Source organism: Drosophila busckii, chromosome 3R, assembly GCF_011750605.1.
Source record: "Drosophila busckii strain San Diego stock center, stock number 13000-0081.31 chromosome 3R, ASM1175060v1, whole genome shotgun sequence".
In the NCBI taxonomy this organism is placed as follows: Eukaryota; Metazoa; Arthropoda; class Insecta; order Diptera; family Drosophilidae; genus Drosophila; species Drosophila busckii.
Window position 1 is genome coordinate 21415140 of NC_046607.1, and position 15548 is coordinate 21430687.

General features: G+C 40.3%; 2 protein-coding genes across 3 annotated transcripts; both read left to right on the forward strand.

The window, feature by feature from the left end:
• Positions 1-66: 66 nt before the first annotated feature.
• Positions 67-1924, forward strand: LOC108602303 (transmembrane protein 135). 2 transcript variants are annotated; one of them, XM_017990386.1, is made up of 5 exons: positions 67-236; positions 319-491; positions 555-1337; positions 1395-1702; positions 1763-1924. In XM_017990386.1, the coding sequence occupies exons 2-5, from the start codon at positions 339-341 to the stop codon at positions 1890-1892; spliced, it is 1374 nt and encodes a 457-aa protein (XP_017845875.1). In that variant the 5' UTR covers positions 67-236; positions 319-338; the 3' UTR covers positions 1893-1924. The 2 variants fall into 2 exon arrangements, with proteins under 2 accessions (XP_017845875.1, XP_017845874.1); XM_017990385.1 differs by having other exon boundaries at positions 68-491.
• Positions 1925-13232: 11308 nt separating this feature from the next.
• On the forward strand, positions 13233-14585 carry LOC108601437 (putative odorant receptor 85d). Its single transcript, XM_017989335.1, has 3 exons — positions 13233-14249; positions 14305-14460; positions 14516-14585. The coding sequence occupies exons 1-3, from the start codon at positions 13233-13235 to the stop codon at positions 14570-14572; spliced, it is 1230 nt and encodes a 409-aa protein (XP_017844824.1). The 3' UTR covers positions 14573-14585.
• Positions 14586-15548: the final 963 nt, after the last annotated feature.

A 15548-nucleotide genomic window follows, 5' to 3' on the forward strand; every position in this document is an offset into this window, starting at 1 on the left:
AATATTTCAAACGGTTTGAGTTTCGAAGATAAGCAGTAAACGCATTTCTCTTTAAACTTGTAATTCAATAGTTCGTTCGTTTCGAACTTCAATAAGTTTTCTTCTGCCAGTCGATTAAGAAACGTGCGGGCTTACAGAACTGAAGCGTACGCACTAATCTTTGGATGTCAACATCTAAGATTTAGATTACGCACTTTGGCAGAGCAAAACAGTTTGCACTTCGATTTATGGTATTGGTGCGTGCAAGATATTCATAATCTTATCATCTTGGGTTAGCGAAGAACATAAGCAAATCTAAAAGTCACGGTTCGTCATTAGTTGATCCCATAGGAACGGTTATGGCAGCACAGAGCAAGCTACTGGAGGCAGCAATCAATTGCAGCTGCCAACCCTATGTGCATCCTTGGACAACAAGCTGTGCCAGTCATGCGGCGGGCATGTTGCTCTCCGGCATACCAGGAGCCTTTAAGACATACTCTACTGTTTATTTGGCAAGTAGCTGCAGCTGTTGAAAGTTAAACTCTTTAATTTGCTGATTACTCTTCCATTTGCAGGCAGCATTAGTAATGCGTATGCGTGTGCCAACGCTTTTGGATTTGAAACGCACAGTACAGAGCATTTTAACCTCGACCACTTTTCTCGCCTCCAATGGCTTTCTGTTTGGCGTCTTTGTCTGCCTGCTGCGCTACTTACTCGGACGCTTTTACTTCAGCACTGTGGTCTTTGTGCCGGCGTTAATCGCTGCCAGGATAGCCATTACTATTGAGCGGCCCGTGCGACGTGCACCGCTGGCATTTTATGTGGCCAATGTCGCAACTGAATCGCTCTGGAAAATGCTCGAGGCACGCGGTTGGGTGCGCTCGTTGCCTAATGGACAAGTTTTAATTCTGGGCATCAGTTTAACAGCTCTGCTCTATATGTATCGCACGGGCGTGCATCTGACCAAGCCTTCGCTCAACGATGCGACCTTTAAAGCTCTGCGCATAGTCATTGGCAAACAGGAGGAGGGTCCGCTAAGGCAGAACCCAGTCATAACGCAGCAAACCTCACGCCACCCACCGCTCAATCTTCGCTGCATTAGCAGCTATGTGCAGCTATACGACCGTCTCACCAAGTTTCGTCATCCCAGCTGCCCGCATACTCAGGGCTGTTTGACTTATGCGCTACGTGGCGGTCTGCGACCTTTCCTGGGCGGCGTTGGACTGCAGGTGGGCCTCAAGCTGCTGCTGAACGCAACGAAGATATTCAAACTAAAGATGCAGTGGCGCAAACAAATCTTTAACAAAGGCTCGCTGCAGCTGGGCCTGGCGCTGGGCAGCTTCTCACTGCTATACAAGGTGAGTTACGGTTGCAACCAGAGGAACTTATAAGCTTACTTTGATTTCCATTTTCAGGCTATATCCTGTGCGCTACGCAATTCTTATGGCTACGATAGCGCCTTGTTTGCCTTACCCGCTGGCTTGGTTGGCACAGTGGGACTGTTTCAGTTCCCCAACACTACGATTGCGTTATATGTGATGTGGAAGGCATTGCAGCTGTTCTACAGTTGGGGTCTTGAGCAGCGCCAGCTGCCCGAAGTGCCGCATTTCATTGTCATGCTCTATGCCGTTTGCACAGGAATTCTCTTCCACTGCGCTATCCTTGAGGCCGGCACCTTGCGCGACAGCTACTACAAGTTCCTAATGAATATTTCTGGCCAAAGGTAACACAACTACAAGTTATGTATGCTTTTGTTTTAATTCTCTTTCACTTTCATTCACAGAATCGCGCGCTATAATGTGAAAGCTTTTGAAGTCTTTGGTCTCAAGAGTCAGCAGCAAATATCTGATGTTGTCAAGAAGCTTAACATCAATATGAGCGCAGAACTGCCGAAATTTGCTCTAGTCGTTTAGTTGCAGCATTCATTGTTATTATGGCAAATGAGTCGTAAATAAATTGTTAACAAAATATTAATTTTCAACAATGAGTCTTCCATGCTCTGGCCAGCGTTTAAACATTTACAATTGTGCATCAATCACAGTGCCAACTACTCTGCAAGCCCAAAATGTAAATGAAGTAAGCCATGTCAGTGGGTGGGGCACGCCCAAGTGCTACTCAATTATTTACATTTATAGTATGTCATAGAAATGTATTGCCCAACATAATTCAGACGTCTGGCCAAAAGTGCAGCACCACTCAGCGCACATTTAAAATTTACTTAAAATAAAAATATATAGTACACACATTTACGCAAAAGACAACTCAGTACTCAGTACAGACTATCATCAACGTGATGGCAAGGACGAACGACGAGCCTGGGCTTAACAAATGAGTTATTGTCTGGGTCAAATTTAATGTGGCACTTCGTTATGCCGTTGGGTATTTTATTTTATTTTATGTATATGTTGTAGTCGTAAACTTTGCCATAATATATGCAAATAAAACAGCTTGCGACCAATTGAGGCAAGCCCAAGGTCTGCATATTAAAGCACTTTAAAAAGGTTTTATTCGTATTTATGCAGTTTCAACTAATTTTAGATAATTTAAATATTGGCTTGAAGTCAACAATTAATGCACTTAAGCCGCAGTCTCTTTTTTAGCCTCAAAGACATATTTCATTAATCTCGCTTTAGACTTAATTTGCTTTAAGATTGTTGCAAATCCTTGGCTCATTTATCAATGGAGCGCATAATTCTGTCTTCAGCTGTGTGTGTGTGTCCTTGTTGCAGGATTATCAGCTTTACAACTGCAGTTGTTGCCCGCCTCTTCTAATGTTTTCTTGTTGTTCACACTTACTGTCAACGCAGCGCAAAAAGAAAGCATAAGAAAAAAGAAATGCATATAAATTGAATATTATAAATTGCCACCCATTTTGCGACTGCTGTTAGTGCCGCCGTTTAGTCGATGGAACTACTTGGGGCACTGCTGTTGCCAAGTCGTAACTTCATTAATGTCAATCGTCATTTGCTTGGCCCAGACTCATCCCAGCACTTGTCGAGCTACTTCAAATTGTAAACAAGAAAATTATGCAAATAAATCAACTAGTTTTCGAGTTAGGCATCCACTAATAAGTTCCTTAACACTACTATTTGAATTATACACATTATTTTCAGTAAAGCACTCTCAACGGGAGGAATAAATAGTTACATCAATATCAAAAGATTGTTACATTAATATTGTGTTCAAAGTTCAAAGCTGAAACTCAACGAAATGGCGTCCGATTTCAATGCTTAAAAGCTTGATAGAATCTTGACATACATCTCAACAAAACTGCATTTAAATTTAAATTATTAAAAATTTATTTCAGGAAGCTATGAACAAAATAGTAAACTAGCAAGACAAATTTTTAGTGATTAATTATCTGCACTTTGATAAGCCGTAATTCAGCTAAATTGCATCCTCGAGTTGCGGAGTTCCCATTTGCCTTGATTAGAATCTGAAGTGCATTAAGAATTAAAAAATCTGTCATTTCATCACAAACTTGGAAAAGTCTAGCGATTATTCCCCGGATATTTTGCAAAAACGTAAATTTGTGACCGAAAAATTATGCCGACTTCATGTCTTATCACTTTATGTAACTTGAGAAGCTTCATAGTCTCAGCCGAAAAAATATCGCCACGAAGTATGTTTAGCTTAAGATTACTCATGAGATATTAATAAATGTAATAAAAAAATTATAGTTTATTATATTGTTTTACACTTTATTATCACAAATAAGCCCATGCTGAAGAGTATCTTTTTGTTTAATTTCAAACTTTGCTTAGCTATAACTCAGTAAAAAATCCGATCCAAATGCTTTATACGTGTAAAGCACAATTAAAATGATCATAAAATGATATAAACAAGTAACCATAGGTACTTGATGTTCAAAAGAAACAACTATTAATTGCTGATTTATGAAACAAACAATTTTCGTTGCTGATGTATAAAGCAAAGAACACTTGGTTGTTGATGTACAAAACACTTGGCACAATTGTTTAGCACAACTTTTAAATGATTGGTAAGTAAGCTGCACATAAGCAATTTTTCTATAATTTTTCTTTTAATATGGTCATTCATTTAAATTCATGCGAATCATTCTTATACGTTTTTTATATAAATAAATTTAAATTACGCCAACACGAATTTCCCAATCAAAATTCAAAAAAGGCGTCAGCAACATTGTTGAGCAACATTGTTACATTCGAACGCGCTCAAACTTTGCTGGAACAGCTGCTTCGTCGGTTGGCTTCGTGTTTTGAGTCCTTGTCGCCTTGAGTTGTATAAGAGCGCAGGACACTCACTCACTCAGACATGTTTGATGCAAATTTGTGCGAGTTGCGAATTTATTGAGAGTCCTCTAACTGGGTTACTGTTACAAGTTCGGTTTGGTTTCTCTCGGCGCAGTGCATGGCATGCGTTTCTCTTGGCCATGTGTGAATTGAAACAGCAAGTGCAACTGCCAATGGGCGTCACAGCTAACTAATAGATTAACTAAATTACGCATATGCTTGTCTGTTCATGCTATTAATTGCAGTCATGCATAAGCTAAGCATTTTAAGCATACCCTAAAAACAGTGATATGCACTTGATTTAGCAATTGGCCTTGGTGCATTCACATGCACAAACTGCGGCTGCCAGGCTTTGTGCCTTTGTCATGTTGGCTGTCTTTGTTATGCTTGCGACTCAAACAACAATTGCACATCTGATTGCCCTCATTTCACTCTCGAAATAATATTAAAAAGTTCTTACTCAATTGGCTGTCGCTCAGCTGAATCCAGATTGCTTTTGTCTACCAGCAGATGCAGATGCAGACTCCTCGCTCACACGCATCCATTCCAATGCTGTTGGTAAGCTGCGCCTAAATGCATTTTGCAATTGTAGCGTTAGTCGCGGATCTATATACTAGTTGTACCCGTATCCCCGAGCTTTGATTCACATTTGTGTCTGCTTTTATTTACCACATAAATCACATACTCTCTGGAACACTCACACATCCAAACACACATGTGTACTTGTATGTGTGTAAGCCTGAGCCAGCAAAGACATTTCTATCTATCTTGTTAGTCGCCGCTGTGAGCGCTGCACTTCCTTTGCTTTTGCCTTATCTCCCAGCCAAGTAGTAGTTGTTATTGTTGTTGTTGTTGTTGTCGCTTGTACACGACTCTGCAATAACAACATTACCTTTTTGCTGCTCGTTGCCGTTGCTTGCAATTGCCCATTTTCTCGCATTTCATAGAATTTTCATTGTCTATTTGGCAAAGGCTCCAAATGTCTCTGTTCGTGTGTCTGCTCTCATTCCTTCTTGTAGACTACGACTAGGAAAGCTCTTGCTAGCAGCTTAACGCGATAGCTCACGTATCAATTTTTGGCAATTTTTCAACAAACTGCAGTGTTGAGGCAAACGGTGAGGTGAGCTGAGTATGTTTGAGTTCGCTTTGCTTAATTAATGATTTGCAATAACAAGTGAGCCAAATTCAATTTGCGCTTGATGCCAACTAATGCAATTTTGTGTCAATAGGTCAACCACATAAATGGGCGATTAATCTAATAAGCACATTTTATTGCATAAACAAGTAGCTTTAATTTCGTATACAGATTTTATATCAAGTGTTTGAAAATTGGCAGCCAATTGGCCATGTTCCAGACACAAATTGAAATATTTACAATTGCACTTCCAGACAGACTGATGGCCTGATGAGTCGCCTTTAATTTCAAATCGAAATAAATGAAGCAGCTTAAACAAATTTTCACTGCAGCGCAATTTAATAGCTTCAATCTTCACTGCACTGTTGCCAGCTGTTGCCAACAATTTTTGTGGGCAGCATATGGCTAAGCGTAGCATCAGCAGCAGCAGCAGCAGCTGGCCAACGTTAGCGCTACACTTGCCAAGTTAAATAGCCCAAGCAGACTGGCCAATGTGGCGTATAAGTAATTGCAGCACTTTATTCAACGGCAATTGGCTTGAAGCATGTGACAAACTTTTAGCCAAATGCCTAAATCTTAAACATTGCATAAATTACAAAAAACTCCATAGGAGAGTTTCAATTAAATTCTATGCTCGCGAGTATTAATTAAACTAATCTGTTTTCCTGCTAGACTTAATTGAATGTATTTTTCAAAGCGAATACTGAAATAGTTTTTTTAGTCTGGCCAGCAGTGACTATGCCTTCGATTGCACAACAAAATGAACGATTTAGTGGTGTTTGTTTGGTGGGTGGGGCATCGAAAAACAAAAAAAGCAGCAAATTAAAATTGTCGCACACTTGGCCAAACATTTGTACTGCTCTTATCACTTAGACGAGCATCATGAGACGATGCCAGACAGACAGACAGACAGGCAGACAGACAAGCAACTTTTAACTAACGAGCAAGGCTTAGACTGCAGCTGCTAGTTGCATTGCTTTGGCACTTGGCACTTGATGAAATACAACCATTTTGCCTTGTACTGATTGTTGCTAGCACTGGCGCAAGCACTTAACAAGCAAACGGAAGCGGTGAGCTCACATTGTCAGGCTGAGCTGAGCTGAGCGTAGCCAACTTTGTTTGCCCATTGCCATTTCCAACCCACCCACCCCATTTTCACATGCACTCAATTTTTTTTCAGCTATCAGATAGTTTGCTTTACTCTTTTTTGCAGCTAGCGCGTTTAAATACTCGAACTCGGAACTCAGAACGGGCGTGTTAAAGTACGTTTGATTTGATTTGTTGTTGACATCATTGCAGTTGCTCTTGGTTAATGGACAGCGCTGGTCTGACACTAATCGCTCAGTCGTCATCGTCTACCGCTCCATCCCACTGTCTGTCTGTCTGTCTATCTGTCTGCCAAGTGCGACAGCATTTTTAATGCAATTTGCCTGATTTGTTGTTGACTTTGTTGGCTTGTTTGCTGTCGTGATTTGTTGCTGATTATAACATTTTACTTACCCACACACACACACACATACGGACAATCATCACTAATTGTCAGCAAAATTAAGTGGAATTCGCGTTTTAATTGAAATTGCAATTTGAGACAGACCAGGCAGATTTGTCTGTGTTTGTTTTAAAGCCAAATTAGTGCGAGTAAGTGACCAAGCAATTACGGCAATTCATGCCATTTACAAATGAACTGTGCTCTTTTCCACAAAAACCGCACTGTGGTTGACCTAAGGACACCCCACTGAGCGGGAGCGAGAGAGTGTAAGAGAGTGAGAGAGGGAGAGAGAGAGAAGTGGCAAGTCGGCTGCTCAATGGACAACAATCAATGTTGCCTAATTGTTTCCGAAAAGATTGACTGCTCCAGGGTCCGAGGCCACCTGCAATTTTACTTGACCACTGCAGTCCAAAAACAGTCCAACAGCCAGGCCAACAACTACATTGGTAATAACAAGTACAGCAGCAGCAACAAAAACTTCTCGGCTTTACTGCAGTACTGTTGCCAGTTATCTCAATAATATCCTAAACTAGACAGCACTGTCAGTGCAAGTCCTTGTCCGTGTGTGTGTGTGTGTGTGTGTGTGTATATCTGTGTGTGTTTACTATTGCAATGCCTAGCTGTTGAAGCAGTGGCAGTAGACTAATCAGAAATCAAGACTGATGAGCGGGCGTCTGTGTGTTCCTTCAGCTGCAGCTGCAGTTGCAAGTGCAATGTCATTTGCCATGATGAGAGCCAATTCAGTTGCAATTCTGTGTGGACATTATATAGCCTGCCTGGCTGACCAGCAGTATAATCTAGAATTGCAAGCAGCTTTGCTGTGAATTTGTGCTTTTCAGGCAAATTACAAATAATTTCAAATGCCAAAATTCTAAGAACATTTTAAAATATCTCTGGTACTTAAACAATTTACGCATTCGAAAATTTCTATACTATAAAGCAGGCTACACCTGAAACTCACTGCCATTTGTATAAAGCGTTGGACAAGCATTTATATTCTACTTAAAGGCAATGCAGCTGCAACAAAAGCAACTATGTCTGGCCCATTAGAAACATTAGTTTAACTTTTGAAACGCTTATGCGGCAGTCAGGATATGACAGTAACTTTTTTGTTGCTGAGCTAAAACTTTTTGCCAACTTCAACTAAAAACTCGATTATATTAATTGAAAAACAATTGTTGACCGGATGCAGATATATGTGGCGTACGGCAAGGAAATTGCTTAATTGCAACAAAACTTAAGGAACTACAAAGTTGATACGCTTCACACTTAATTATGTTGTTATTGAAAAGCAAATGTGACAAACATGGAGCAATTGTGGCTCTTTGAAAAAGAGAGAAGCAGTCGCTGATTGCTGCATGTGCCTGCTTATAATTAGTGCAAGTTTGTTTCTCTACGCTCTATGCTACAATTGAATTTACGACGTGAGCTTAAATTCATTGCTCCACTAAATATTTATGTACACTTAGAATATAATCACAATAAATGTCGATATAAATGCACAAAGTCTTACAGAATTTATTGTTCAAACACACTTTAGCCAAAAATACAATTTAGCTGCATTACTTATACAGATACATACATCTGTAGGTATGTGTTTTTGTGTGTGTGTGTACTGCCTTTAACTTCAGCTGCATTGTGACAAATGCGTTTTGAAATAAATGTGTTTGAAAATAACTTTGCTTGGAGTTTAGTTAGCCGCAATAGCCCCCAAACATGCATTTGCTATTTATGAAAGCCAAACTTGCACCAATGTGTTGCAGCTGCTGTTTGTCTGTTGTTTACCTGGTCAAAAAGGGGGTAAACATAAATATTTAACATTTCATTCAAATTGTTCCAAATTTACTTTGTTGTCCAAATAGTCAGCAGGCAACACTTCTGTGTAGCAAAACTTTTTGTTGCATGCTCTCAGGCGTGACGCACACACACACACACACACACACACACACGGACAGACAGACACTTGTATTTCACAACAAATAGATAATAAAACATATACTATGTCTATATACAAACTTTTAGCATATTCTGTGCCAAAGTGTCAAAAGGGTATGAAGTCAAAGTTCTTGGCCACACAGTCAGCCAACTTGGACACAGGCCAAGTGCAGCAGCATCTTCGGTTAGCCGCAGGTTAGCAAGCTCCTATGCTGACTTAAGTGCAAGCTGCCAAATATTATGCGATATGATATCATTAAGATAAAACAAGCATACGCCCCATATACATACATATGTACAACTAAAAATTAACAACCAAACGTTAAACGGCACTTGTTGTTGTTGTCGTTATTGTTGTTGCTGTTCTTGTTGTTGTTAACCTAAATAGTTTCAAATTTCAGCCTTTTGTGAAAGCTGTAAAAAAGTTCTCCTGGCATACTCTACGGTAGCCAAGCAAAACCGCAAAATCATAAATATTTTATGTTGCGGCATGTTTTGGTTTTGTTTCTTCTATTTACGCTGTGCTTTTTATTTCTCGTGTTTTTGCTAGTTGCTGAGTTTTTTGTGGCTTGTTTTCTGTTTTGTCTGTAAATAGTTCTGTTGCCGTGCTCAAATAAACATTATATCAACAAAATGTTAATGCAAGTTGATAAACATTTTCCGGCTCCACGAGTGCGAAGTTTAAATGCGCTTACAAGACCAAGCAAATCGCCTTTTTATTTCAATTAAAGGATTGCGGAGCTTATGGCAGTACAAATTTACAACTAAATCGTAATGTAGTTTGACTTAATAACACATTAGTTTCCCATTTAACTACAAATATTTGGCATTGTTAGCTAATGAAGTGCTAATGATACAGTTACAATGAGAGCTGCTGATATGAAGCAGGATATAGCGATATCCCTGATAAGGATATGAGTTCTATTCAATGTGCAGCAACTTGAGCTTGAATGTATTAAGGCTACATTTGCTGTCAACGTCTTTGTCACGTGCATCAGTCGTTCGCCATATTAGCTGTCGTCACACGCTGCCTGGGGGGGCCACACACTCACACACACAAGCACACAGACACACCCATATGTGTGTGATTGAAAGGCGTGCGTTGTGTTTGTCGTCAACAGAACCCAGACCGCATTTTTAATATGCGCATAAATTGGCCCACATTGATGGATCCTAATAAAGTTTGCCGCTGCCCCAGACAGACTTTTCAGCTGCTACTGTACCTGTATATATATATAGCATATATTCATGCATGTACGCTGTCTGCGTCAGCGCTATTGTTACACTCACACATGCATACGCACATGCACACATACATATGTATATGTAAATACGTCAATATTGTGCAATGAATGCGTAAGCAATTGCGCACGTGAGCAGCAAAGTTGAATTCTTTGCAGACTCTTAAGCACTACAAGAGTAACTTGTAAGATATTTACAAATCAAATATTTACAAAGTTGTTTAACACGTCGTATAAGTAATTACGCATACGCACCTGCCGCTTGAGCAGCTTAAGCAACGAGACATTTATCCTCGTTTTTTGTGCTCATCTCCTATGCCAAAGTTTTGTTGCCACCTATTTAAAGGCGCAAGCGTTACATTCCAAGCATGAATTGCAAACTTTTGATTGGATTGTGCAGTAGCTCGCGCGTACGCGTGTTAAATTATTGAGAAAAACAGCTGCCAGCTTCAGGTCCTGGCCCTGTGTCGCTGTCACAACTCATTAAAAAGTTAACAATATTTGAGTCTTTTCTTGTCAAATTTTGAGATTTCTTTTTTGTGTACTATGGTTTATACTAAATAATCAACTCCATATGTTATACAATGCTATTTTGTTTAATTAACTCTAAAGTAAAAAGATTTCAGCATAACAATTATTATTTCAAGGCTATTAACCATAACCAAATTGTGCTTAATTTCGTTTTTATAACTGGCAGCGTTAAGTCTCCTAAATTGCTGACCAACAAAAACAAAATAAAAATATTGACTGACTGTTGTTTCACTTATAGATCTACTTACGGGTATGCACAACTCTTAAACCAACTTGAAGCGACGCTACTATGCGTATGCGTAATTTGGAATGTTTATTTTCCGTTTGCTTTTTTCACTTTTGGCAAAAGTGCAAAACTGTAAACTTTAAGTTTACAATGGCCATTATGCAGTGTGTAGAATTCTGCGTCAGTTGCAGCTGCAGTCACGTATACGTGATCATAATAAAATGCCACTTGACAATAGCTATAAAAAGCAGCCGACTGCAGAACAAAATTCGCTGCAAATCGATGATACTGAAACTTGTTCAGCTAGACGCCATTTTGGCATTAGCGCCCAATGCCAATGCGCATAAACAACAAATTGTTGTTGTCCCCTGGACAGCATGCGAAGCGACAGCAGCAGTAGTGATGCATAATTCCGGTTGCCGGCTGCCGGTTGCCGGATGTTATGTATTGACTGGGTCGTAGCTTAAACCTGAAACTTCTAGGTAAGCCTGGCAAATTGCGTGCACATGATGCGAATCACGTATCAATGGCCGAAGTACAATTGTAAACAAACTTATTTTCGATATGCAATATGCCTGCTTAAGCGAAACTCAGTGAAGTCAAGTCAAGTGCTAGCATAAAGAGCTGCTAAAGCTATTTAATCTGCTCTGCTGGAGGATAGTTAAAAGCCTTACACCGAGATAGCAATTATCGACTGTTGAAGGCTAAGAGCCTGCAAAAAATGTTTTCGCTGTTGGCTGCCAGGCAGAATCGAAATAGAGCCACAAAATAACAATATTATGAAACACAATGCTCTAATGCATGCACAGAGCCAGATACAACCAGCGTAGAGAGAGTGAGACAGAGACAGAGAGAGTGAAAAAGAGAGAGAGAGAGCATTGAAAGTGTTGTTTATGTGTGAAAATGCAAACAATTTCAACAACAGGCATAACATGCGGAAAAGTGTCACAGTTTTCTAGGCAACAGGCAGCAGCACTCATGTAGCCCGTTACTGCATAGTCATCTAAAAGCTGCATCATTCATACACACACACGCACACATGGTGAAGAGGTGCTTGCTCATACGTTATGGTCGCTAATGTATCTGTTTTGTGTGTTCGGGCTGAGCAGAGGGCTGGAAGCAAGGACATTGCTTTACAAAAAGCCCGCCCAGCATTTGAAACAGTTTCCGAATGGTTTGCTTTGGGCCTTTTCAACGCTATTCACTTTTATTTTACACATTTTGTTTTTTGCGCCAGCAACTTCTAGAGGCCAGTCAGTCATAGTTGCTGCCATTTAAGTCCAACAATTGATGAAATGCCCAGCACACCTGTTGGCCCGTCTGCCAATTATCTTAATGACTCAATGCAGCGTTGTAGCTGCTAAAGAACTGTAACTGCTTTGAATTCTATATGTGTTTGCTTAAAGTCATTTTCCAAGTCGTGTTTTGACTAAGATTTCTCATTACACCATTGCTAGCTAAGCTGTGTTATTTTTCAATTACATTTTCGTTAATTAGGTCGACAAGCAGCAGCAGTCAACTGCAATTTCTTATGTTGCCTGCTGCAAATAAAACACATTAATTAAACACGAAGAAATGTTGAAATTAAACTTGTTACTTTTCATAAACTATAATAAGCCTTTGCGCTAACTTAACGTTTCGCCACTCAGCCAATCATCGCGTATACTTAATTTCAGTTCAAGCCTATGCCCGGCCTTGTTGATGACTCCCAGGGTGATTGTTTCATTTTCGTTTGCCAATGTGTTGACACGACATGCATACGCTGCCAATTTCCATATTGAACTTTTGCACACATTCGTATGCTTGCAACATCATCGGCTTGTTGCACAGTAATTGCAACATTTGCAGCTGCTGAGCCCAAACAACAATGGAGCTCTCACTCTCTCTCTCTCTCCCTGCTGCAACAGATTGTCCAGCCTTTTCCCCAAAGCATTGCAGTAGCTGTACACACATCCAAACGTACGACAGCTGCTAACTCCGGATGCTGACTATTGTGTTCGCTGTTTCCGTCTAAGGTTCAAGGCACAATGCGTTCCAATTATTTATGAAAAGCGCATGTAGGTCAGCGGGATAACTACGCACAACACTTGATTATAGAAAAACCTTAAAAACAGCAGTCGAATTTTAGTGCAAACTAATTCGTTTAGTTAGGTGCTCAATCGATAAATAATGTATTTATCTAATTGCCATTTAGAATACTTCTTCTAGAAATGAAACGAGGGTAACTTACACTTAATTGGCATTAATGTTTGCGCAGGCTAATTTAAATCGATTTAGCCCATGGCCAACTGCCATTGTTCACAGGTGCATGCTAATTGAGACGTTTGCTAATCAAGCGGGCGTGGCTGCTACCAATTGTCATAGCCAACTATAAAAGCCGTTCACAAAAGTCTGCTGACAAATCAGGACATCAAGCGCCTTGAAGATGGCAACTACTAGCAGCAGTTCTGAAGCAAGCAAGCCGCAGATTATAAAGTTAAAGGACTTTTTTGTGTATAGCAACATACTGCATCTGACAATTGGCATGAAGGCGTACGCAACCGAAACTCAGCTGACCAAGTGGCGCTCAATGCTGCTGCATGCCTCGTTTATCAGTCAGCTAATTATACTCAATATTGTGCTTTTGGGTCAAATTTTGTTTGTGATTGTGGCCATTAATAATGGCAGTAACTTTGTTGAGGCTACCTTGAATATCGCCATATTCTCGTTCGGCATTGTGGGCAATGTAAAGATCGCTTACATCTATATGCAGCATGCACACATAAGCAGCGTTGTGGACTGTCTGCAAGAGTTGCATCCACAAACTTTGGAGCTGCAAGTGGAGTACAGGGTGGAGCACTACCTACGCAGCTTTACGGGCATGTGCAAATTTTACTGCGGCATGCACTTGATACTCGCTTGGACCTACAACTTGTACTGGGCGGTCTACTATCTGATTATGGACTTGTGGCTAGGCAAGGTCAGCTATGTGCGCATGCTGCCCTATTACAGCTGGACACCCTGGGACTACCAACATAACTGGAGCTACTATCCCACATACATAGCGCAAAATCTGGCGGCTCAATACTGTTTCGCTGGCCAACTGGCAACGGATATGCTGCTGCTGGCTCTGGCCACGCTTATGGTAATGCACTTTGAGCGCTTGGGCCTGCGGCTGGAGCAGCATGTGGCAGGTGTCTGTGCCAAGCGTGACATACGCTTTCTTCAAAGCTGCATTGCTTATCATCAGCGTTTGCTGCTGCTATGCGAGGATATTAATAAGATTTTCGGCATTTCACTCTTGTGTAATTTTGGCAGCAGCTGTGGCATCATTTGCTTTGTCATTTTTCAGCTAACCGTTGGCGGCCAGCTGGATACTCTATTGATGCTGCTGCTCTTTCTCATCTGTGCCATGGTGCAGATTATTCTAATTGGCAACCATGCTCAACGTTTGATCAATGCGGTAAGTGCTGCAATTTGAAAATACACCAATCCTTCTCCCTTTATATCTCATGCAGAGCGAGCAAATCGGTCAAGCCATATATAATCATGATTGGTTCAATGCGAATTTGCAATATCGCAAGCTAATGCTGCAAATAATGATTCGTTCTCAAAGTGCCTGTTACCTCAAAGCCACCCCCTTTCTACCCATATCACACATAACCGTTGCATCTGTAAGTATGTATAATTAAATTTATATTTCTGTCTATTAAGCTTGTTTCATTGCAGCTGTTCCAGTTATCCTACAAGTTCTTCGCCTTGGTGCGCAGCATGTACGCTCAGTAATTTAAATACGCCGACAATTGTCAAATCTTTATAGCAAATTGCATTTTGATGAGCATAAAATTGCAAAAGTTAACATAACGAGCTTTCGCAAGAGTTTCTGCGTTTAGTTAATTACATTTTTATGCCTGGCTGACTAGATGGCTGTGAGCATATTTAAAGAATGTTTTTTTCAATTAAAATTAGCTGGCGCATTCAAATGAAAATCAATTAGAGGCCAAGTCGACAAATGGACTGACAGGCGTAAACGCTATATGGCCAGCTCGCAATCTAATTAGAAATGCTTCTGTCACGAACTTGCAGCTCACTCCCAAATAGTTTCAACTAATTTCCCACTTTTTTTTTCATTTGCAAAAAAGTTTGCAGTTCAGACAGTTGCACTGGCTCTCTGTCTATTTACTTCAGACCACAGGCGCTGCTGCTCATTGCCTGTCAAATGGCTATTAATCAATGTAATTGCTGGCGACAGCAGCAGCAGCCAGCAAGGTGCGACGATGTCCCTTGACCAGCACCACACGCTCTTCTCACTTTGCCTTAAGCTTGCATGCAAATAAATGCACTATTAACTGCAACAAAAACGCGTTCGATTGTTTTATTACTATTGGGGTTAGTTCAATAATTTGTAATGTATAAACTTAAACTTGTCTCCTCCTGTTTACTCCCACGGCGCAGCCCACAAATTATTTGCTTGACTTTTAGTATAACAAATGCATAAATTAATTCTAAAAAATAACTTTGCGTAAAGTTTTTCTTTTGGAAGACACAAACCAATTTATACTACAACGATCGTATTTCTAAAAACTATCAAACTAAGAGTAAGCCAAAAAAGAAATTGGCTTATAAAAATGTCAATATCCCCAACGCAGCACAGCCAAACTAAAGAGAAATTGCAATTGTAGCCAACTTTTTGCGTTGGCTTTGCTGAGAAATTGTATTTCATTTCATCAAATGAAGAAAAATTGTATATTTCTATAAGGTC